This window comes from Anser anser, assembly GCF_964211835.1.
Source record: "Anser anser genome assembly, chromosome: 20".
NCBI lineage: Eukaryota > Metazoa > Chordata > Aves > Anseriformes > Anatidae > Anser > Anser anser.
This window is the reverse complement of record NC_139741.1, coordinates 2,895,282-2,921,419: the sequence shown is the minus strand read 5'-3', so window position 1 is coordinate 2,921,419 and position 26,138 is coordinate 2,895,282. Positions and strand designations below refer to the sequence as shown.

The following is a 26,138-nucleotide window of genomic DNA, read 5'->3' as shown; positions in this document are numbered from 1 at the left end:
GAAATTGTATGTTAAATACCCAAAGGATCTGAGCTGTACAAGAGATACAGCCTTTTTTAGCACTTTTCCCATAGCAACAAAACCACTCTACGCTACTTATATCATATACTCGAACCACAAGCACGCTGAGAGCATTGGTGAGCCGACTGAAGTCTGCAGCCAGCCGTTTCAAGGGCTGCTGTGTTTTTAACTGCAAGGGACGAAGGTGGATATCGTTCCCCCTTTCTCCTCCCCACACCTCTCTCCCTGCAGGCAGGACTCAGCCAGAACTGCCTCTGAAGCACACCTATGGTCAGGACTCGCACCTGGTTTCTTGGTGTGCAGACATCTGTTTTGTAAGAAGACACTCACCAACAGCTTCTGTTGCCAACTAAAAGCAAGACCAAGCATGCCACTTGTGTTGCTCTCTCCATTTCTGGGATGATTAACATCACCAGCGTCATGGGTTCAAGCCAAGCTGCAGCCAAGGTATGTCCTCCAAGGGCACTGGCAAGGCACGTCACGCCCTCGTGCTGGTGCGTCCGCTCTGTTTTTCCTGGCATAAGGTCAGACAACCACCAAACTACACGAGAACATTTTAAAGGCAGGTTCAAAGAGAAAAGGAAAACCCCAAACGCTGAGAGAAGAAGAAACGCAAGTCCCTAGCTACATTCCTGAATCTTAGTAAGTTTTATCTTCACTGTTTAAATCACAATATCTGCAATAAAATCAGAATGAAAATGATCTGAAACTGAAATTTAGTGATATTTCTTTCTTAGGATAGGCACGTAACAAGAAATCCAGCAGTTTATCAAATACTCACAAGCATTACGTATCAGTGAAATGTTGTTTTTACATTCTTCTAGAGAGAAGAACATCCAAGTATTTGGGGCTTCCAAATCAAGTCCCGCTTGGCCTCCTTACCTGATTGTTCCACTTCTCCTGAACGGGACCTGAACAGAGCAAAACGCCTACTTGACACGGGAGAAGCCTTCTGCAAAAAGTGCTTAAAGCTCTATAGAGACACCTACAAGTTTAAGGAAATCACTTAACAAATCAGAGAATCCTCAGCACACACAGAAGTGCGCACCTATATTTAATCACTGCACATTTCTGCACTCTGTCACCTGCACAGAAGCCTTGCCAAGACAAACTGCGAGAGAAGCAGCACGCTTCAGCAACACCAGGAAGCCCACATAGAAGCCACTTTTCAAAGTTTGCTTGTTCAAGATGAAATATGCAATGCTTACCAGCAGCTTCAATATAAACATGCTCATCTCCCCTCATTTTAAGACAAATTCAAAAAATCCAGAGCAAGTTACAGGGAGAACTTAACAGTTTGCATTCACAGCACAGGCACAACAGGCTTGTTCATGAAAGCAGTGGACCTAACTGTGATCTCCGTGAAGTCCTAGTTACTTTTCTAGAAACTGAACACGTGGCAGCAGTTCCTGTTCATAAGCAGATGGACTTGAGACTCACTTGCCACTTTCACACCTGCACTGCACCAGACAGAAGATGCTCTAACATGATGGGTGCCACAGGCATCTGCAGACCCCTTCTCTTTTACCACATTTCTGGCCATTCTGTCCTCTAAGACAGTCACTTACTATTCAATTGTTCACACCATCACTTTACAGAAATTGAAACAGCAAATAGTTGTGTTTTTCTGTGTTTTTTTTTTTTTTTTTTTTTTTCAGAGCAGGAATGTGCCATGCAGGATGCAAGACTGTCACACTGTCCCTGCTGCTGGCAGCCAGGAACTGGTAATGCTCACACTGCTGTAAGCCTGTGTGCTGCTGCTAGGGACTCAAGATTAAAAAAAAAAAAGTTAATTTTCCATCCCATATTAAGAAAACTGAAGAGATACAGTATTCAAAAACATTTGCCAACAGTTTCCATTAAAATACTGCCATTAAGTAACAAATACTAAATTACTAGATATAAAATATGTTTTCAAAACATTTTTCATCAGTAGGTAAACGCTGCTTTAGTTTGGTGCACGTTCTGTCTGTCGTTTTGACTTGGCTCCCTGCTACAGAAATTCACTTCAAACGCCTGAGTGATTCTGAGTGATTAAAACAAGCAAGCGAAACCTCCAGAAGTAATTCCATTTGTGGGTATTTCCTTTAACAGCATTAATAATCTAATGCATTTAAAAGCAAGATTTAGAATTACAATTCACTTGTATTTCACAGGATTAAAAATGCAATATATGTAATAAATTCACAGCACACAAATGTAAACATATCAAGGTATTCTGACAGCATTTGTGTTTGTTGTGCAGGATTTCAATGTGGAGACCTCTGTAGGTCATTTACATTTTACTTTGTCAAGCTACTTCAATGATATAAAATCCCAAGGAAACTTTTATTATTCAGATAGGTCTGAAAGTATACATTCAGGGGGATATAGCTTCAAGAATATGCTGATCAGGAGAGAAAACCGAGTACAGGTTTCTCATCAGGAGGTACACTTATAATACAATAACACAATCCTAAGTGACCTGTACCTAATAGAAAATCTTCCACAAATTTCTTTACCTCTTGCATTACCGATAATAAGTTTATGAAAAAAAAAGTTACTAAAATAACTATGTTCTTTTGTTACTCTGAAATACCAAGAACTGTGAGAACGCTGAAAGGGATTTTGTATGCCAGTATTTTGTACGTCTCTCCTGCTGCTGAACCTAGTAGCATTCTCGGTAGAAACAATAAATATGTTAAAGAAACGCGTGCTTTGAAGAAAGGAGAATGGAAGGAAATACCACTCATGGCAGCTGCTGGCTACCTGGGCACGGAGGAGCCCTGCGCGCGTCCTCGCCAACCCCGCACAGGGTATTCTCATCTCCTTTTTCACACGAAATCCCATCCTGACCCTGAGAATCGCTGTCATCAAAACAAGTACATTTCCATGAAACATATCTCCACTGTGAAAACATTTAATAAAAACATTCCCATCCCATTCTAATTTTAATTTGCACTAAGTTTTCACCCAGGCAATGCGGAGAAGAACACAGCTATCTGACTTCTTCCCCCAAAGCACACCGGGGTTTTTGAGTTCCCTGCCCAAAACGTGAACTGAAATCAAAGGTGCTTCAAGGCACACCGGGCAAATTAGCACTTAGGAAAATTAAGGTTTAAGTAAATAAATAAAATGCCACTTAAGTATTACACAACTCTTTGGCTATATCTATGGTAAGACTACTAAATAAACCCCTCACAAGAAAAAACGCACACTGAGGGAAAAAAGGATTGTTATTTTTAACACTGATAATTTTGTTTAAAAGAAGATTCCTTCCTGCGTTTCATCATTTTACGTTATGCTCTATTATAGAAACTAATGTGGGAAAAAAAGTTCAGAAAAATCCAGGCCCAAAATATTATGGAAAAAAGAACCACCAAATGTAAAGGTCCTGTAATACTTGGTATCTCTAGATTTTTCTGCACTGGTTCACATGACCCCCCATTTATTTTTAGAAAGGCAGCAATTCCCACTTGGATACGGTGCAGTACCTTGTACCCGAATGTTGCTTTGCACAAATAAACCACAGAAAGTGTTGACTTAAAAATAAAACATTGGAAAAGGAGAAAGTTTTTTGCTCTGTGAAAATTTCCGGAAAAGCTGTAAACAAAGGCAGGTTTGGCTCAGTGGCTGAGTGACTCTGTTGAGCTGTTGAGGATGGAGAACATATCAAACCTCACAGAGTGAGGAAATGTTTGTAAAACAGTTAGTAAATCATAGGCAGCAAGGTCACCATGTTTAACAGCAGGAATGACACTTTGCCAAAACCCCAGCTGTGAAAGGGCGTACACACACGCGGGTTTGTGTCTCTCTTCTTTTTCTTCGGATCCCGTTTTTAATTAAAAAAAAAAAAACACATCTATTTCTTTAAAAGCACTAAAAATCTACAAGATTTCAAATTCAGGATGTCTGCCAGGACTGAAACACTCATCAATCAAATAATCTCACTCACAGGTTTTGTTTTACCAAACAGAACGTAAGCTGTGAAAGCACCAAGAAGTTCTCCGCAGCCTGAATGATTTCCCTACAGATTGATACCGACCGACCTCTTGATCTCAGGCACAAAGTTTTCAGTTCTAGCTGCGGATCCAAATTCACACACGGGGAAAAAAAACACCCATCTGGTGTTCCTGGGAACTGGCACAGACAGAAGGTGAAATTATATATTTTTCAATACTACGTTTCAAAACCCGTGTATGCATATGGGGAGACCAATTCATCTTATGCCAAAAAATCCAGGAATTATTATTTCAAGTTGAAAAGTTGTCATGAAATCACTTCATAATATGGGGAGATTTACAAAACGACTCACCTGCTACCGTGGACTCAAACATCCTGCGGTGTGTCACTGGCAGGCAGCATATAGCAAAGGAAGCACTTAAGCACATACTTGACTTCAGCTCCTCGCATGTTTGAAGTTAAGCATGTATGTAAGTGCTTTGTTGGACTGCGGCCTGTATGCCGGGCAGCCACGATATAAAGAAAAAAATTCCTCCCAAATTAATTATAAATTTAGTCACTATTAAAACGTCGGGGTTTAAATTACAGTTTATGATGAGGTTTTAAAGCGTCCTGCTCCTCTGGTCCCTGCATCATGGGACAATGGGAATCAGGAGCTGGGGAGAAAAACTTGGTCTACAGCGATGACAGAGGGTTTCACTTACTGAGGAAGAATATTCCTCACCGGCCACGAACCCACGGGGCACTCCTCCTTCCTTTAGGTGGCAGAAAAGTGACACTACAGTTACAGCCACAGTTGGTAAGAGATGAAAGAAGAATTAATTTTTTCAACACATGTGAATTGAAAGAGCTACAGAATGGCATTAAGCCATTAAAAGTTTAATACCAAAGCTAAGCATTCTTGCTTCATATTGGAGGAAAACAGGAGTACAGAAATATTATATTTGAGGAGGAGTTTTTGCTTTAAAATATTTTCTGTTTTATACCATGAATCCTTCCTTTTGGTCCAGCTCTGCTGCCTGCTTTAGAAAGCAAAAGTTAAATGGCTCCTTAATCTGAACCCTACACATCTCGGACCAGCTCACAAAATGATGAAAATATTTCCAGCAGTTCTCCTCACCACTGGCCAAACCAAACCCTTCTAGCGTCTGAGCTTTTTGTGTGTCAGGCCATGAGGAACCCACCTACAGACGTAACCTTTGCAAACGAGCCTCATGCTGCTTTCCAAAGCACTCCTAGCCCTCGGCCCGGCTCTGAGAAGCCCTGCGGCCACGGAGGGCAAGCCCAGCGGTGCGTTAGTGCAACCGAGCACTGAAGTCTCCTTTCTAGGTGAAGGAAGGAAATGCCTGTAAGCTATGGCTTCTATTTTTCATTGGTTTTGCGCTTCGAAACCAAAGATGGCTACCAAGAAAAAATACCCTTTGCATAAATTTCATATGGAAAAGCACTGAAGAGTAACTCACGAGTGAAGCTACACTGATAGGGATAGTTGTAAGGTTGAAGTAAGTTAACAGCAATTCATACAAGCTGAGGCCAACTACTGTTGTATATAGCAAAGCAGGAGTTCTTCAGGCACATTGTATTTATAGAAATGGGAGTATGATTGATCCCATTTACCAACAGCTCTGCCAATCAGTGTATCAGGAAGAAGAGGAAATTTATCCCAGAGGAAAGTAACTGAAAAATCCTAAGACAGGTCAGTTTAGAGTTATGTAAACCTGAAAGTGACTTAAAATAACTAAAGCACGGTAATGTAACTTTGATCATTTTTACCTAGCTCTGTTTTAAGCAGAGAGACTCCTTACATAGAAAATCCTACAGTGAAATGATGGGCCTGACTATTAATTAACCAGTTGTGTGTGTGGCAAATTTCCATTTGGCTAGTCTTCTAGAAAGGAATTAGTGTTCCATTTTATGAATTCTTCTGTGCTCATTACATGAAGTTTTCAGCATGTCAGCTACTGTAGAGCTTATTTTTCAGCCTTTTCTTCTTCTTTGGTCTTTCCTGTTCAAGTTCTGGTGAGTAATATGGATCAGTTGTTCTTTGTTGAGCAGTTCAATGAGATTAAATCAACAATACATTTTAAACTGCCAGTACATAAGTTAAAATTTACCTCCCTTAATCCATGTAATGTGCTTTAGAATTGTACTCCAAGAACCAGGGATGTTAATTAACAGACAATACGCTTACCATTTAATTACCAGAATTTCTAAGGAAAGCTCTTGTTACCTGACATTGTTTCGCCACCTCTTGTTTAATGCACAACCCTCCTTCCACTACACCTGAGATCATCCATCACTGAGATATCAGGAGCCTGTTCCAACCCACCCTATCTTAAGTCTGTAGGAATAGAAATTTGTTACCAACGAAGCTAAAAGTGTACTGAAATGTGCTTCAAAAGCAACTGGTGGAGTTAAGAAATTCACACGAAGCCCTGTTGTTACAGGTGGTGGCTCTTCTTTGTCAGGAAGGCTGCAGATCACCAACACGGGAAGCTCGCATCTTTAGCCCAGCAACACATTTCCCTTGGACAGAAAACTGGCCCCAAGTAACATACGCCTGCTCAGTTTCCTAAGCACCACATTTGTTATAATGAATAACAGCATTTATTTTCACATTCTGCAAGGCAAATTGTGCGCCCTGAAAAAGGTATTTAACTTGGATTCCAGACCTGAAATTGTTCTAGTCCATTCCCTGGATGTTACCAAACTCAGATCCTTCCTACCAGTTACTTCGTGCAATAGTACTTGAAATACTTTGATTCTTCCCTCCCCTTGGTCTTTTAACTTAATGCACCATCATCATCTACTGCTGCCAGCTTCTTGTCCTACTTAGACTACCTAGGCTCCATTCGGTTCTCTAATTTTTGAGTTTTGTTTCACAGAACTGAAACTGTAGGCAGGCACTTCAGAAAATCAAAAATAACTTTGTCAAGACAGAAACCTAACAGCAATCTGCAGAGGAAATGGCGCTGCTCAGCTTTGAAATGACCGTGTTTGCTTTCTCCCTGCTGAATTCTTCCACTCAGCTCACTGCTGGGCAGGTAGAGCCTGGCTCAAGTGTCCACCTCTAAAATTAACCCGTGGTATCTGGTCTTCACAAGCACACTTCAGCAAGACAAGAATTAAGAGGAAAAATTCAGCAGTCTGAAACTGGCAACTACAAAAAGAAATCAAGAAGTTTATTACTACTTTAATTAGTTTTTCCTCTTATTATTCCTCTGTTTACTCTTTATGGTGTTATAGCCTCTCTAAAGTATTCTGATTTTACTACATATTCTCTTAAGCTGCAAAAGTCTCAAAGTAGATTTTTCATTACAGTCACTTGACTATTTCTAAGTAAAAATGCTGCCAAAGGATCTAAGACTCATTTCTGTGGTAAATATATTTTGAAGTGGCCACGGTGAAGTAACTTCAGCTTTCTTAAATATCCCTCGTGTCCATTTCTATTTAAAATCAGCACTTGTCTCGCACCAAAGCCGGGGTCGGGCCTTATCTGGCAGAGATTGCTGGCCCTGGCCGGGCCGGTCGGTGTTTCCAATTTCCTTATATAACAAGGCTCTAATGTTGGGGAGGAAGTGGGCAGATACTGAGAAATCAGGGAGGATAAAAAGCACTAGACCCGTAACCTCTGAGGTCAAGAGGGTATGACTTCAGGGCCTAACAGTAAGGTGGAAGGATGTGTTCAGGTAGTTTTAAATTACCTTGTTTTACTGGTCTTTTCCAAGAGGAAAAGAGATAAGATCAAACACAGAAGATTAATATCACATACATGAATATACTCACAGGGCTAACAGGAACATGTCTTTTTTTCTAGCTGCAAGTAGCTTCAATGAATGTTCTGGAGTTGAAAAATATTCTCTCCCTTACAACATGGCTGTGATTTCACATTTAGAAGAACTGCAGTGTTTTCCAGGAACTCCTTTAGCCTCTCTGTGAACAATTGCTTACAGAACCCAAGGATGAATTTCTATGACCACAATACACACAATACAATTTTGTTTTCCAAACACGGGCAGGTGTGGGCACAAGTACAATGAGCTGTACACAGAAGACAGAGCTTTAGGCATACACATCTGCACATGCAGCAGAAAGGACAGAAATCCTCTCCCCACTGAAGAAGTAGCTAAGTCCCAGTTTTCAATGTGGATACTCGGGTAATGACTTCATGATCATCCAAGATCATGGTGGCATGAAACGCAGGAGCCATGGTGTAAAATTAAGGAGCACAAAACACTACCAGCAACTATGAAAGGGCTTCCCTGACATCACCACGTGGATGGCAGTGACATTAAGGAAAGAATGTTCATGGCTGCCCAAGTTCCTGCTTCCCTTGTTGCTTCAGCTCAAAGACAAGATTTAGTGTTCCCCAGTGCAGGACTGGTGGAGTGCTCCTACCACACCTACACTCACTCAGCTTGGCTGCTGCAGGTTTGGTGTTGCCTTTTTTGTTTTTTTTTTTAATAACTGAAAAGGAGTCCAATAGGAAACAAATGTGGCAATCAATGCAGAAAAGAAAAAGCCTTGTAAACTGCATAAGAAAACCGTAAAGGAAAGTATAAACCACAGAAACTGTACATAAAAGGTGTAGTTTTTGTCAAACTAAAATGAAAAGGTGGATTTTCAACCTGTTGCAAGGTATTATGTTTCATACTACCAATATTAGAAAAACTTACAAAAACTAAAACTAAGAACTAATCACTATTAGGAAGAAGACTGTAATTAACTGAAAATTTCCATCTTACGTGACAAAGAAGCAACTATGACGCAGTCTGATGAAGGCAGCCTCTGAATTTCTGGGGAACTTCTACCTTCAGGGCCAACTTTGGAAACAGGCCTCTGCCTAGGATCCGTCTTTGACTTGACAGATGAGAATGTGCTAGGAGGACAGGTACAGGTAAAAGCAAATTCTAGAAATGCCCCGTATCTGCCGGTTAGAGCTCTGAGCAAAGCCAACCTAATTCTTTGTCTTTTCTTCCTGTGGACGTGAATTTATTCAGTGTATTTGGAAGACACGAACGGAGCATGATTCTTCAATCTGTCTACAAATGACCATGTTATTACATATAAACTATTCTCTATAATATATGTGCTTCACTTTTAAACAGCTACGGAGTGTATCAGACACCGTGATAAACACAGAAAACCGAGCGTGAATACCAATAAATGCAAGCCTTCCGTCTCGGAAACTCTTCACTTATTTGATTAAGTTAGGTGAAAAACAGAGCAGTCATGCTTGTAGCTTTTCTTCCTTTTTCCTTTCCTCCACTCTTTTTATTTCTAATGCGAATCGGAAGTCTATGTGGAGCAGCCTGGCTAGCCCCAGCCTAACCTCCCCATCTGGAAGGGAACTAACCAGCCTTGGGGCTACTTCCAACCCTTCCCAGCTGTTGGGTTTGGGTTTTTTGTTTTTGCGGGCTTGAGAAAGCATATTTATATAAATGATTGCCATATCCTTTGCCAGCTGTTGACCCTGCTCTTGTCCCGGTTGGGGCATGTTTTTCATTTTTAGCAGCCACAGACTGGAACTGACCCTGACAGAGTTAGCACGCTATGCAAACAGCTTCACGCGTTCTTGCTGTGACAGATAAGACAATGGCTGCCCAGTGCGAGCTGTGGGACCGGTGTTTCCCTTTGGGCTAATGTCACAGAGCCCAGAGCTGGAAGTACCGCTTAGAAAAAATAAATGATGAGATTCACAGCACCGTCGGGAGGTTTCCTGTCCCGTCCAGAAGCAGTCGGTGACTGCAGAGACCATTCCTATTAGCCAAGAGGTTAACAGAAACACACGTGTAAAGGCATTTTCACTGGGCCACATCTCACATTAGGTACCAGAAAGTTTCCTGAACTGAACTGTCAAAACATTCCTGCACTATTTTCCTCTACCTGTTTTTCCTCCTGCGGAATGACGAGCTGATGAGACTTCACTAAAGCCTCTGATAAAAATTGTAACTAAACCATCAGCTAGAATAAAATAATGACAATACCTATGACAATAATTTTAAACGTTCAGATCACCACAGCTGACAAGGCAAACTGCTTTCTCTGTATCCCAAAGCACTGCTCTGGAAACATATCCAGCACACTAAATACACCCTTATTTCCTGGTCACCTGTAGCTACGCTGAAACAAATGTTTTGAACTACATTTAAAAAGTACCCTGTAAAAGGGGAATGCTCTTAACAAATGCTCCTAAAGAAATGGCAATTCCTCACTTCGGGTGCTCCCTCATTAACTAATACTGCTGAAGTTAAATGGGACACAGACAATGAACTGTAGCCTTTACAACTTTCATAAGCATTATCAGATTTTTTGATAATAAGTAGAGGTGGCATATGTGTTCTGTTTAGTATGCAGAAGAGCCTCATTTTATTCTCAATGCACAGATTTAATTAAAAATAAATTTACTGTTAACGCTTAAAGTGGTGCCAAGATTATCCAAACAGAAGGTTTATGATACTTAATAATTGATAAGAGGAGGCAAATTCACAGATTGCAACTGATTATTATTTAGTAGGTCTGTTTTCAAAGGTGAAAGTGGCATTATAGCTAGCCAAAAGAAAAAAAAATCCTTCTTTTTTATAATTTCATATTTAGAAAAACGTGCCTTTAGTAAGCACTTTCTAGAAGCATTCAGGTTACAGATCACGGCAGATCCACTGTTACTTTGGATACCACTGAAGGTATTCAAAGTGCTTTTTAAAACATCAGTTCCAGTCCAATTCCGTGCAAAGGGAGTTTTATTTATTCACGTATTTGTATTATTATTATTATTATTTAATATCAGCACACACAGATCAGCTTCTTTAAGGCCGTGAATCTCAGCTTGGATTTCAGAGCAGCTTTAGCACGATGTGCCAGAAATGTCCACAAGTGCTGAGAGAATTAACTGATGGGATCTTTGAAGCCTCTCTATCCCAGATTAACTAATGAAAAATCTGTGAAATCACAGTTCAATCTTCTTTTTTTTATGGCTAGATGTGTTTGCAATGGTTGGGATGACAAGATGCTCCCAAGCCATCTGGCTCCTCGCACAGGATTTGATTCAGAAAATTAATAGTAACACCATGGGTGTGCACATATTGCAACAATCCAGGAATCTAGTCCTGTTACACAACCGAACGCAACGATTTTGTAATTCCCTCAATCAGTTCTGTAGACTGAAAATGCTGATGCTAGCCTTAGAAAACATTTTCATGAAATCGTGTGAGCAGTGAATGAGCAATTCCATGCGAGCGCTACAGCTCCGGCTGCTCGCCCCTGCTCTCAGCACTGAGCCTCACAGAGCTGCTTCCTGACTCATGCAGCTCTTGCACTTTGGGGTGAAAAGCCTGGCTTTGAGCACTCCCCTCAGAATGAAAAGGGAAAAAATATTTTTCTACTTTCATGTATTATGCAAATATATCTATAAGTAATGTGGCTTTGTGCTTCCGCTAAGTGCTATCTAGCAATTATCAGCCCATGAATTAATTTTTTTTTTAAGACTATCGTACTAGGAGAGTTTTTGTGGAAGAGCAGAAGATCCATTAGAGAGGCAGACTGCACATTTTATTTACAAATCTAATTCAGAACACCAAAACAACAGGACTGTGGGAATTTAAGGCAGCTTTGGACAATTTTCTTGACTGTAACTTGGAAAATCCATGATTCTGTATGAAAAAGAAGAGCAGAAAAGCTTTTTGGCAGAAGTACTGCTTACCAGAAGAGACTTAGGGTTAAAAGAAACTTGTATAAATTATCTATGTTAGATAAATTGTGTATTAAAATGTTCCTTTAAAAGATTATTTTAGTTTGGTTCAAGATGAACATCTTACTATATTTTACATAATTCAAAGCTCATTCCCATTAAAATTCATTAGATCTGTGTATTCAAATCCACTAGGTATCTTTGGAAACACTAAGCTAACGTGTTTAACTGCAACTGAATTTCCAGCTTTCTTTAAAGAGTTCTAAACAGAGTATTTTGATGCTGCAGCGGAGATTGCCTGGCAGACGAGACAACAAGAGCTCTCAGGGAAACACCACTGCGTCAAATGCACGAGAAGGATGGGAACAGAGGGAATTTCACCCAGGTACATTAACTTTCAGAATGCGCGGCGGTGGAGAGATGTTCAGGACTGTACACGATTCCAAACACAGTGTAACTTGTAAATACAGGGAACCTTAATGGGAACAGTTTTGTCTCCTAACAGCGCTGAAGGATTTCATTACTGTGGGATAACACACTGAACTAGATAGGTGAAGCCCTGCACTGCTTTTTGGTTATGAATTTGAAACCTCTAAAAGATTCCAGAAAATGCAGTATAGAAAGTATATAATAAAAAATTACTTCGACTTCAGAGCATTAAAAGCAAATGCTCCTATAAAAAGCAAGAAGGTGAAAGATCCTGAGGGAATATTCTTTTCCCTTGAACCCTCACAGTTGCAACGTGTATGCTCTGAATAAACAACAGACCAACAAGCCATCCTCTGCAAACCCACTGGCCACGATATTTTGAGCAATAGCAACACTTGCGTGTTTCCTTTCTCAGAGCTCGCTTTGAAACACCTTGGGGGGACTGTTTTTAGAGAGCTGCACTTTCTCAAAGGCAGATCCCTCCAGCACGCCACGCTGCACACCCAAATTACTCGCCACTTCTGCACATCGTGGTTTCAGCTTCTTGGCGATAGCCTGGATTTGTACGTTCCTGAAAAACCTGACAAAAGTGGAAAAGCTTTTCTGCGTGAAAGAAAAACTTCACATTTTTATCAAAAGCCTCCCCTAACTCACCGCTTGGAGTTCAGGTTTCAGTCACTGCTGCCGCCAATCTTTTTTATTTCGTGACGTGTCGGCTCAGCCTGACCCAGCTCCAACTGAAGCCAATGGAAAACTCCCACCGCTTCCAAGCAGGAGGGAATTCAGCCCTGAATGAGAACTTTAAAATCGGTGCAAAGATCAGGAAGCCCCTAAGAACAAACAGACACAAAATCTAACAGACCTAATTACCCCTCCCCTGCAGAAAAAACCCCAAACTCAAACCCTAGAAAATATCTTAGGGCCGAGTTCCCCGAGATTTAGAGTTTTATGAAGTTCAGGAGGCGCCGAGGCCCCAGCGCGAACGGGGCTGCACTATTTGCTGCTAAACTTAGGTTAATAGCTGATGACCCTTCCCATTCCTAACCTCGAGCACTGACCTCCTGACCTACCCCCAGTGATGGTGTTTATAAGCGTGTTGCCACTGGTGTAAATAAAAAAGGAACACAATGTGCTGAAATTGTTACTGGTGATGACAACTGACACACATTTTACACTGCCAGTGGGCAAAAACATCAATAAATAACTCCAAATCTGTTGTTAATGTGTTTAGAGCTTCTTGCAATGGTCATGTCCTTTTTGCTGTTTTTCTTCTTTTCCCCTACATGTCTTGTTACGGGACAAACAAAAAGCTTCCAATAAAGGAGCCGGCCAAAAATACAAGAGCCTATGGATAAGGTTTGGCATTAAGCGTTACACGGCAGCTGCAATTTCCACCTTCCAACTGACTCCTTCAGCTGTGAAAAAAGCGTGAAAGTATACTACAGCATGTATCAAGCAAAACGGTACGCTTTCTGAAGCCCTTAAAAAAAGAAAAGCACATGGCTCATGATGAAAACACAGGTTTCACGGGGTACTGTGAATACTACTGTTCTCCCTGCAGCTCACAAGAACCTAAAAAAAGCAAACTTTCTAACGGATTAACTTTTTAAAAAGAAGTATAAAAATGCTGGATGAGATTTAAGGACAGGCTAACTCCCATGTGCTTTTTTTTTTTTTTTAAGCCAAGTTCCATGTCTTGTTTTTAATTAAATAATTTGTTTCTAAGTTTCCTATTCTAAACTCAATTTTAATCCAGATTGGAATTATAAAGTGATAGTCAAAGTTTTCAAAATATACAATCTTATTTTAAATAAATCCGAACACTTGTAACAGAGGCTTCTGTGCTTGGAATGTGTGTCTTTTACTGCATATATATTTTCATTAGTTCGTGAACTACTTCCCGTTGCAATATTACATAGAGTGTAACTGTTCACTTGATAAATTCGAGGCAGAACCTCGGAGGGCATCACGACAGTGGGGCGATCGCCCATGTCAGGGAGTGTGGCTGCACCCAAAGTGTGGCCAGTGCCCATCTCCCACCCCAAAGCCTCGTCCTCCTCTGCGACGGGCCCGCTGTGGTGCCAGCTGGGATGGTCCTTCTCTCTCAACAGCCCAAATGAAAGCAGAAAGGAAAAAAAAAACCAAAGGGGAAACAAACAAGCAAGGTTTCTGATAGCTTTTAAGCATTTCTGAGTTGAAACAGTCTAGTCTTTTCATCTAATCATCCCAAACAACTTGTTAAGAGATAGCGTGGAACTCTGTTGCAGAGGCCAATTCCAAGAACAGCCTGAAAAACTAAAAATACAACACTGAAAAGAGTGGATTCCCAACAACCTCCTGGTCAGGAAATGTAGAACACAGTATCAAAAGATACTGTTCAGAACATACTTCTCAAAGTCCTATTTTGTCATCTGTATTCTGGGCCTGGTGCTTAGCTGCTTCTCTCAACACAGCGAATCTCTCATTTTTATGGTGACCTGATAAAATCTGTATTTTCTGTTTGCTGCTGCTACAATTCAATGAGACATGAGCATGTTTGTAAAATGAACAAGTTATAAGAATGATTATAGTAGATGTAACAGCCTATAAAATATGATCAAATAATAGTCATCTATCCTTCTCAAAAAGAAAAATTAAATTATGTGTAATTGTAAAATCTAATTTACATTCTCCTATTTCCAATTTAAATTTCCACTTTTATGAAATATTCTCTGCTTCGAAGTTGTACATGTGTAAAAGATGCTTTGACATGCTTCTAATTGATTCGTTTTACACTATCGAAAGGATAACAGTGATTTGCAAAAGAATTTTTTTCTGTCTTGCACACATCTCTCATTTGCCCATCTTAATTCAATTAAAGGAAGTAAGGACGGTTTGACCGATGAATGAACCATATTTTAACTGAGGACATTTCTATGTAAACTGGAATATACCAACCACTAATTCTCAGCCAGTTACTTCCGATCTGCAACTTTTATTTTGAAAGGTCATGGCATGGTCACAGAAAAGAAAGAGGATATTAAATGCTGGCAAGTATTTTAGAGTAGTGCAAAACTACGGGCTGGTATCAAAAACAAAAGGTTTTAAACTCAAATGCAATTTATATGCAAACATTCTGTATTTAGTCCTAGCTCAGCGTCAGCATAGCTGGAAGTTAAAAATTAAAACAACCCTCTTCATTTGCAGTCCCAAAATGTATTTGCATAAAGTCAAGGTGTGATGTACAGGGTGTGCTCCGCGACAGGTTAGCGTGCACCTGCACATATCCGTAGTAATCAATAAATGTAATTTCTGCTATGAACTGTAGAATAACCTTCACGTTTCAGTTACAGTCTCCACACTGACCTGGAATACCCAGGAATATCAGGATATGTACTTAAAGGCATCAAAGAGGTTAAAAGTGGAACAGAAAGCAAGAGTCTTCAGCTTCAGTGCTTCATTTAAACACGCTCTATTATTTTCCTAGGATCTAGAGGAGGTGGTGTCATCCACCTTGTACACACCTAGGAAGTTAGGAAGATAACGAGGGTATTTGTTTCTGTGTCAAGCAGAGGAGTTCTCCATCCTCATCCTCTCCCCACACATGGGCATTTTACTCTTGCACTGTAAGGCAAGAGAAGAAAAATTCTTTCAAGTTCAAGAATAACAACGCAGATCTGATTAGTCTCATCCAAACGAGCTGCACAAGGCAGGGTGGGTTCAGCGGCAGGGAGTGCTGGCTAACGTCAACACTTTCTGTAGAGTATTATTAGACAAAGACGACATTTTGAGGAGAAAAATATATTAATATAACGGACCGCCTATCATTTGCAGGATCAAACCCCCAGCACCTTTTGGACACTGCCACTTAACCTCACTGCTTAATGGGAGAGGTGCTACAGTAGATAATAGGGGGGACATTACAGTAAAGATCATTTTTAAGGAAATACTTGCTGACAGCATGCTGAAATGAGGATAAACACATGCCTACTATTTCAAAACAGCAGCAAAGGCTAACTTTTATTAAATAAACATGGCAACAACCAGGCTAAAGCTCACGGGTGAGACGCTCTGGCACAGGTGAGGTGAGGGCGATGAGGTGAAGTCCCTGAACCAAACAGTACCAGGGAGCACCGGAGGGGCTGGGAACCGAACTTCCACTAAAGAACAAGGCATGGTGGGGCAGGCCAGAGCACATCACATACCAGTGACGTGGCCAAACTGCAGATGAATGAGGAGAACCAAATGTGCTTTTCCTGACACCCAAGGCGGCCAAGAGAGTGCCCCCTTCACGCTCGCTGAAGGCCCCTGACAGCTCCGGCCTGCTACCAGCCCTACCTGTCAACAGATCACCAACCCAATGGCTTCAGCTCCACTGCAAGGATGCAAGCTGGAGTTCGTGTAATTTGCTTTCCACTTTTAAGTCCCTTTGACGCCAGAAGTCCTCCAGCTGAACTGGTGGACACTGGAGAGGCAGAAGCCAGTTCTAACGGCCCCCAGAGAAACGCAGAAAATAGCGAATGGAGGATGCGCACTGCCGCTTTGCTTCGGCTTTTCAGATACGAGAGGGGAATAAAAGACACACGTATGTCCCTTCGTTTGTGGGACAGAGGTGTAACACCTTACAACTCTTTACCTTTATGGGAAGGGACTGCTCGGTTGCATTTGAGTTTGAATTTAAACCTTAAATATTATCCAAGCCAGGGACTCTGCCCACTCGTGCTGAACGTCAGCAGAGGCCTAGACCAAAGCGAGCTTCACCACCAACTGGGAGTGCGACAACTCCTGCGGTGCACGAGATCGCTCCTCACGGATAAGGTAGGGGGGTAGCTGACTATTCGTTTTGTGCAGCATTATGAGTAAGGAGCGTCCAGCTTATATAAAGGGTAAGAATTATTCCCATTTGTGAGTTTTTCCTGGAGCGAGAGCAAACTCTACTAAATATTCCTGTCTGCCTCTGTGTGCACAAAGAGCCCGGCGCACATAAATCTATAGCAATATTGCTCTTAAAAGGACCAGGAAATACACACGGATGCCTATATACTGTACATAGCATTAAAAAAAAGCCTGTGCTCCTGTAGAGCAGGCACTGTAAATCGTTCCAGGGGAAGCCGGCGCTGTGTCCGCCGCGGCAGGCCGAAGCGTTGGCACCAGGCGAGGCACGCAACCTGCGCGGTGGCAGTGGGCACCGCCACCTCCGAGCTGCTCCAGCGCTGCCTCGCCATGCCGCCGTGTTAATGACCTCGCAGCAGTAGACAGATCCAGTCCTTCTGCTTTTCTTTCTCACTGAATGATTTCCCTAAAGCCAGAGCTGGGCAAAATGCCACTAATGCTGCCGTAAAACTCCCGCTGTGTTAGGAGGGAGGCAGGCGACTGAGGGTTAGGAGGTAATCAAGCTTACAGATTAAGGCTCGCTAAAGCTACAAGATCAGCACAGCTCGGGGTGTTTATTAACTCTTTGAAAACCAAGACGTATGATTGCGTATCACACAAATATAAAGGACATTTTCTAACAAGAGCTGACAGCTGAACTATTTTGCAAGATTAATTCTAATTTGTGCTGAGCTAGGAATACAGAAGAAGCGCTCTTTAAACCTATTTGGATCAATTTCATTATAAAATGTACCTCAAACCAGGAGACCGCACAAGCAACAAACCTCCCAAGAATTACAGGGAAGTAAAATTTGCTAATTATTCTTCCATTCAAAACCACTGCTTTTTAAATTGAATGATGGAATCGGAAAGTCAATGACTGAAACACACTTCTACGCCCTTGGTGGATTAAAACTCTGACCTGGGAATTCCTTGTTTCCAGCAGTGCAGAATGGGTTAATTTCTGAATATAAAATGAGGTTGCTGCAATCTGGGTGTTTTTTGTTTTGTTTTGTTTGTAACACAAAGCAAAATATACTCTACAGATGCTTGATTAAAATGCAACAGCTGTTTATGGCGGTGCATTTTCCGCTAATTTACTAGGGCAGATTTTTCAAGGAGCCTTGTTTTACTGCATCTTCATTTGCATAAACATTCATATAGCTGAGCTGCCGGCCCAATTGTCCCTGGCTTGGATAATGTTTAAGGTTTAAACTCAAATACAACCGAGCGGTCTGTTCCCATACAGGAAAAGAGTTTTGAGAGTAAGGTGCTACACCTCCGTCCCACAAACTAACCTGTACTTTGTACATATTTAACTTCTAAATCCTAAATATTTCATTTCTTTGGCACTGTATGCAACTAGCGTTTAATCTGCTCCTCACATCTGTCTGGCTAGACCCGGTGCCTTTTTTATTATTATTATTATTTCCCTTTTGTTTATTTGATCTATTGCATTCCTTAAGCTTGATGACTAATCCAAATTATTAACAAATACAAAAGGGTTTATGTAAATTATTGTGATGAACAAAAACAAATCACAATTATAACATTGTTAAGTGAATTAGGCAACAACGACTGCAGCTTCCCTATCATAGATTGAGGCGGATGAATTTGAACTTTATTGACAGTAGCAGCAGAAAGCCTTAATCACTAAGCACCAGTACAGTCTGGTTTTCATAGGGTAATGACCCATCTATATATTCATAACAAGGGTCTCATTCATCATAATTCATATAAAAAAAACTATTGCAAAACTAATGGAGAGAATGTGTGAAAAGTGATTGGATGGGTAAAACTGTATGGGGCTTGAAAGGCCTTAATTGATTTTATTGGGCTGTGTCTAAGCCTCCTTGCACAGTACATCAGATCTGTATCTAACTGCATTTCAATTGATTTTCACTGATAGGCTTCTTTCTTATGTCTAGGGCTTAAGTACTAAACTAATAAAAGGATAAAAGACTTTGTAATACAGGTTTTGAAAATAATGTGCACACATGATTTCTGTGGAAGAAAATTGTATGATATGTGTTTGTCCTACCAAAGTGGCTAGAACCAAACGTAATATAAAAAATGCAACTAATATGAAGAACATTACTCGGGGTGAGGAGGGTGGGGGGAAGGAAATAAGAAAAAATGTCCTTTGGCTAAAATCAGCTTGATTGTAAGCAGACTTGACTTCAATGGAGTTGTACCTGCTCGTATTAGGGGTGATTTTGACTGATATCTCAAACTTGATTGAAAGAGATTATAATTCACTTCAGATGCGGGTTATTTAAAATCGTGAAGAACTAACAAGTCATACATATTCTGATACAAGTATTTCACATACATATCCTGATAAAATTACCTAAAGCAAAATGAGCTGATCTTTAATTGTTTTTGTATGATTGCATTCTTGGACCTTTAGCATACAGGAGTATCAAACCTGTAGCAGTAACGTTATGAGATACAAAATACTCTTTAATGCAATTTTAAAATTTCCTCTGCCTTCATAGCATACTTTAGCTAGCTGCTCGTGCAAGCTCCAGAACATTGCTGATTCGGGCTTCCTATCAAACAGTCACAATGGAGGTGAAAAAAGTGTTTGTTGCAGGTAAAATTCGACATGCAGTTTGAATAATAGATCATATAAGCAACAGGTTCACCATTCACCTAAAGAGAATGCACATTAAATGCAAAAACTTCAATACAGAGAAAAAAACAGAAAATTTGGGAAGTGAAAATTTCTTCAGAAATACAGATTTTCACTTTTTCAGTCTATATACCGAGCCATCACTTGCTAATATGATTGCAAACTACACTATCTGCTAGTCAGATGGTTTGTAACATCTGTATAACAAATGATAATGTATAAGAGTTGTTCTGGTTTTGTGTTTCTTTACGAGGCTTGGTGTTGATAATCTCCAAAGCACACCCATGATTCTTTAAATTAAACATAAGAATCTTGTCTCACAGTACAGCTAGGTTATCCATGTGTAAGAGCCCAAGCCAAGTAATTACACATCCGCTCAAAGGATTAGACACATAAGATTTCTTTAAATTTTTAATAAAACTGCACAGCTGTTGTAGGAAAAAAAACTCTTTTGTTCTAGATTTTTTAAAACCATTAAGCTCAAAGTGATTCACAGTTATGCTTCAAGAAAAGTACTTGAAAAGTATTTGTTAGGCACTTTTTTTAGTAGATTTAACATCGTTTAACCTCATGGCAAGAGATTTGAAAAAGGAATAATCTAAAGGAAAGACATTTGGTCAGGTTTTAAAGAGCATTGCTGTGCTCTTACCAGAGCACCTGCATATACATTTAACTCAACAACACAGCTACTTAAGCGCACGGTCCAAATGCTATTTAAGTCCAAATGCTGCAGCAACAAGCAAGGAGACTGCCTCCGACGCTGTTCTGGGGCGGATGGTTCAGAGAGAGAGGCTCCAACAAGGTGCGTGTAGCTGCGGTCCAGAAACGGGAAGGACCACAGATGGCCAGAAGTTCATCAGGCCAGGGCACTGCCCACACCACAGCACCACTTGGAAGTGGCAGGGCCAGCCGGAATACCTAACAGAAAGCAGGGATGTGTTCTTCAGCAGATAAAGGAGTATAGCAGGGAGGGAATCAGCACATGGCACGGGCAATGTATGCAGATGGGGGAGCGACACCAAACAGGTGACAGCATCAAAACAGACACCAGCAGAATCGGGATGAGCTGGCAAGGACCTGACTGTGCTGGCTGAACAGCATTTTTGGGAACACGGCCTTTTAGTCACCCTTCATACATCACATTCAGTCTTTCAGGAAAGAAAAGGAACAGAAGTGGACAATAAAGAGGGCGGGCTGTACAAGAGAGGGGGAAGTTCCCGAGGACTACACCCAACAAAGGAAGATATATTAGCAGAAAGTGCAAGGTCAGGAATGCAGAAATCTGAGTGCCTGCCCCTTAGAGAAGTTGAGGTAAAAGCCCTAAGGCTTCCAGTTGCAGGCAGGTGAGGGGCTAGCCACCTGACACGGCCACGAGGAGGGCAGGCACAGCCCTAGCAGTAGCACAGCAAGCAGAGATGTTCTGTCCTGCTGCTCAGTGCAGTGCTGAGACATCCCCTCAAACCTACACGCTCATCACCTGCGTTCAAGTTGAAAGCTTGGAAGTTACAGGGGTACAAAGCAGCCCGATGAGGGGAACCAAACCTGGCGCAGATAAGGAAGTGAAGGCAGCAGGGCCTTCTCATTTCAACTGTGCACCAGGACATGTGCACGACCACTCTGCAAACGCATCAGGGACAAACGCCAGGGAAGGAAAACCTTTTAAGGTGAAGGACATCACCAGCACAAACCCTGGTGCAGGTTACAAGTCCCCCAGCCACCAGAAGCCAGGACAAGGAGGCAGAGCTCTGGCGTTAGGACGGCGGCAGGCAGGAGGTGCTGGGCTGGGGACATGCTGCCAGGTGGGCCAGCCCAAGTTTCATCACCCCGCACCTTCCTTCCAGCCTCTTCTTTTAATTCAAGTATTTTACAGGACTTTGGCTTTGTACCTTGGTGTAAATTTAATACCACAAAGCTGTTGCAATAATATGCAATATTACTAAACAACCAATAGATAGGATTTACAAGATAAACTATGGTATGCAGCTATATTTACAATGAGTCTAAATCTCTAAAGATTTTAATGAACTGCAGCTGACCTTGATCAGTGATTCAAAGCCCAGAACAGCTTCTACTCTCTCACACATTACTAACCTTTGCTACAACATTTATCAATTTACCTTCTTGATCTCTCAAGCAGGTCATGTTTTCTAATCAGCCACTAGCTCAAAGACCTACATCCCAATTAAATTACTGAATGAAGACATGCATGAATAAAGGCTTCTTTTAAAAAGAATTAGCACTAAATACACTAAAATACTGGATCCACCATATCTGAACTGATATTTTCTATGTAACATGCAAGTTACAGACACGCATGCTGCTCAGAATTAGAATTGTTAAAACCATCCCTGAAACACACGGTTTCCTTGTACGTTTTTATTTTTGCTTCCCCAAGTGCTCTGTATGTTACTTTGCCTAAATACTGACCTGAGCTTTAAATCATCTGCTCTGAGCTGTGAGCTCGTCAGGCGCTGGCGTGTCTGAAATCTTATGGTACAGAAACCTACGCAGATGTTTATTATTAAGCACAAGAGTAGCTTCACAGACTTAGAGCTACTCACACTTAAAGTTAGATGCTTATTAAAACGTCCACGAGATCTGAGGCTCATTTTCTTCTTTCAATGCAGCACATGCATTTATGTCACTGCAGGAGAAGAAAGTGTTCGATGTGCAGCCGGAGGGCCCCTCGCAGCCCCTCGGGACAGTACGCCCGACGTGCCCTCAAGGAGCAGGGCTGGGGGCCAACGCTCCGGGTCGGTGGCAGCAGCGCCGTACCTTGGTCAGGAGCCCGCAGGCAGCCCTGCCCCAGCAGAGATGACAGCAGCCTGGGGACGAGCGGCGTGGGGACACGGCTGCTGCTCCCCAAACCTTTGGGCCAGGCGCTCCTTGCCTCGGGCTGGGAAGCAGGTTGCGCAAAAGCTGCTTGCTGCTGCCTCCTGCGCTGCAGGCCAGGGGCGGCGTGCTGACAGAGCCCGCGCGGCGTGCAGTAGCTCATCCGCACACGCACAGTAGCTCGGATGCTTCCTGGATTTGATGCACATGTTGAGAATGGCTGTACCCAGCATGTGCGAGAGCACAGTCACACGACGGGAAGCAGGGGTACACAGAGCACTCAGCCTCACAGCAGCCTGCGTGGATTGCTGTACAAATATCCTACGTGTTATTACTGTTAAGAGCATGCTGCAAGCACAGGCACAGGTAAGGAATCACCCTATGTATTTCTGTCTGTTTTCCTGGTTTTGTTTTGTGGTACTGCTGAAACCCAAACTCACCCTTACTGTAAAAGGGCTGCTTAACACCTGGGATATAACACCACCACCTTTCCTGAATGCAAATATTTTTATAATTAAATTTTTAGTACAACAAAATTATTGCTTCAAACAGAAAACACACAAAACAAGTGTAACACCGTGAGTTCTGATATTTAGAGAAGCTGAGCCTACACTAAAGCTAGCACAGGTGATCGATATCCCTCTTTAATCCCAGGGTTACCCTAATCATAGCACAGTGTCCTGCCTAGCAAGCGCTCTGAGCAGAAGATGCCTCATCACAGCTTCCTCCTGGGGCCCACGGTGCTATACTGGTGGCACCAGCATTTCCCAGGGGTCTCAGCCCAGGCTGTACAGCCCTAGCACAGAAAGATACAGGTGGGACTTAAAGGGAGATCTCCAGGGGGTGGAAAATGCTTCTTGGAGATGTGGAAAAGGGCTGAGAACCCCTGAATTAAGGAATTATTGTCAGGTGAGCAAGTGCCTGCTAGTCCAAAAAGCGACGATGTATTCAGAATACAAATAACTGGTCAAACACCGTACTAATTTTCAATTTCCATTGTCTTTCTAAATGCTAATACTTCAGTTACATGATGAATTCAATTCGTATGTACGAAATACAACTGATGTTTGAAAAAGGTAGTGCTGGACCCTAATAGCTCCAGGATTAAACCTAAGGTTTTTGGCCTTTCATCCATGGTACTGCACATATCTGTACCATTCTGTGCATACCAGTCAAATTGCCCACGTAATTTTCTTTTTTTGCTGCAGTAGTTATGGCAAAGATGATTTCCTGACAGCAATGCAAGGGCTCTGCCAAGGGTAACAGTTCAGGACCTTAAGGAATACTTCAAGATATGTAAGCCTCATACGTATTGTGTTTTGATGACTGCTGTCACTGGAAAATAAAAACACATTGCAAAACCAGATCCGTGATCCCTATACGAAAATACTACTTGGACCAAGTTTAATTTATTTGTTGACAGAGAAGATCTACTGTGCTTAATGTAAAGTTCAATAGAAGTACATGTAATATAGATATCTACAATCATAACTGCAATAAAATAAGCTCTACATTTATCTGGCTGTTAAATGCAATTCTAAATTTATTAGTAAAAAGGAATCAAATTTGGTTATGGCATAAAATATCTCCCTTGCCTTACGAGAGCAAGCTAACCGAGCGCCATCCATCAGGACAGATCAGTGCTGTTCATCTCTGCCCAGCGGTTCTGGGCAGGGGCGGCACGCAGCGGCACACAGCCCGGCTGGGCGCAGCGGCCGGGGGCGGGCTGCGCTCTGCCTCGCGACAAATCCGCAAAATAAAGAGCAGCAGCTCCGAACACCATTGCCCACAGCAAGCGGCAGCCCTCCAGATGGCCTGCTTTGCCGCTGTTTGCAGTTATTACTTTTTAAATAAAGATGTCAGCTGACGTTCGAGTCCCGAGCGGATGCTGTGGGTACCCCATTAGGCAGAGATCCTTTACGCTGCTGCCCTGAGTGAGTGCGGGCAGACAGGCGCTCCCTCCACCCCTACTTCTGTACGGGGATTTTAGTAACTACTCACAGGGACATTCATGACAAAAAGAGAAAGAAAACTGTCTCGTCAGTTCCTCTAAATGCTATTTCGGTGCGGTAAGTTCTTTTCAAGAAGGATATGCATTATGGAGCACTTTTACTAATTGTACAGATCTTCCTGGTTACAAATTCCTAGGAACAAGAGGGTTTCCTTGGCGAGGGCTCCCAAATGTTTCTTTTTGCACTTAGCTTCGTGTGCTTGCTGCCGATAGTATACCAAAACTGAACTAACTTTCCCATTTTAATGTGGTTGTAAGCTTCCTGCTTGGCTGTGACCTAATTGAGACTTTTGATCTTAGCTTTTTCAAAACATGTTATTCTTCAGAGTCTGTAAAACATTTTAACTACAGAGCTCCTGCAATCACTGCTGAAAGCTACGGGGAATAAAATAATGAAGAAAGAGGGGCAAAAAAGTCAGTTTATCAAAGTCAGTGGAAATACAAGGTATTAATTATGCTAAATGAAGAAATATGGGCATTTGGTTACTTTTGTGGGTCAGAAATATTTTAATCTGGCGCTGCCAGCCAGCTGCCTCTCCCTGACCTGCGTGCATCTCTATCAGCTGCCGGATCACATCAAAGCCCGGAGAAGTGAGGAAAGCAGCGACCAGCGCGGGGGCCCCCCCGTGGTACCAAGGTCACCGATTTGACTGAAACCACCACATTGTTATCAATTACCATCGCTGATAAGGACACGACCTTTTTTGAGGCGCGTAAGTGGGGGGGGGTATACGTGCAACCGCTTTCCCCCAAACTGCTCTTGGCCGGCTAGATGGGCTGACAGGGAGAATAAAACTGCACAGCAAATTTTAATTCTCAAATGGGCCTAAGTTAAAAACATGGCACAGAGTCCACTGCTGATAAGATACACTCAGATCACCCGAGCACAGCTCCCTTGATTCGGTTAACTGCGCCGAACACACGACAGAGCACAATTAAAGCAGAGGGGAAATTGTATTTCGACCCTACAGACGGCTCTTGTGAAGTTTCATCAAAGCAAGGCCAAAAATGTCTTTATTGTAGCGAGACCTACAGCAGAAGCACATGTAACCGAAAATAAGTAGTGTTATACAGTAGTAAGGCACCTAGTAAAATAAAAATATATTTTCAATAAAGATTAGTTCTGCATTTTATTTCTTAAAATTCTTTGATCAAGTAATTTTGGACTATATAAAAACAGCCAGACCTCCCTAACGTAGCATTCCTTAAGAGATTGTTTTGCTGCACACAAAATACCACAATTTCATCTAACTATACTTCAGGTGACATTGCTCTTGTTAATTTGAAATATGCAGCAGTTTTTGCTCACATTTTTCGCAGACATAATAGTCTAGGAAAAAGGAAAGCTCCACATACAGACTATCCTATTTCTCACCCAGAACGAAAAACATTTTTACAGTAAGCTAACCATAGTATTTCAGCATTTTAAAAGTTTCAAAAAAGCAGCACTGAAAAAAATTATGTAACTTAAATATATAAATTATAACTTAGTATATAGATAACTTAAATCCTTAATGATTTAAAATGTCAAATCTGATCAATGCCTATTGCATTTAGAACGAACAAGAAATTAAAATGGTAACACTGAATCATCTTGGCTTCTGCAGGTCAGAAGTCACTAGTTTACTCCGTATGCCCAAAATATTTACTAGCTCTAAAACAGATTTTGAAAGTATAAAATGTGATCATTCTGTGGTGTAAAACAGTTCTTATACATACAAAAGAGGTAA

The 26,138-nt window shown here is 41.6% G+C and overlaps 1 protein-coding gene across 17 annotated transcripts in view; it reads right to left on the bottom strand.

Moving 5' to 3' along the window:
• The window catches only part of BCAS3 (BCAS3 microtubule associated cell migration factor), a 357,470-nt gene that overhangs the window by 122,737 nt on the left and 208,595 nt on the right, over positions 1–26,138 (bottom strand). Inside the window, exon 24 of one of the 17 annotated variants that reach the window (XM_083806823.1) lies at positions 1,639–20,483. The exons of the other annotated variants lie outside the window; for them this stretch is intronic. Within the exon in view, the coding sequence (XP_083662949.1) occupies positions 20,422–20,483 (62 nt within the window). The 3' untranslated portion in view covers positions 1,639–20,421. Of the gene's footprint in view, positions 1–1,638; positions 20,484–26,138 lie in introns of those variants that run through there. 17 annotated transcript variants of the gene reach the window in all.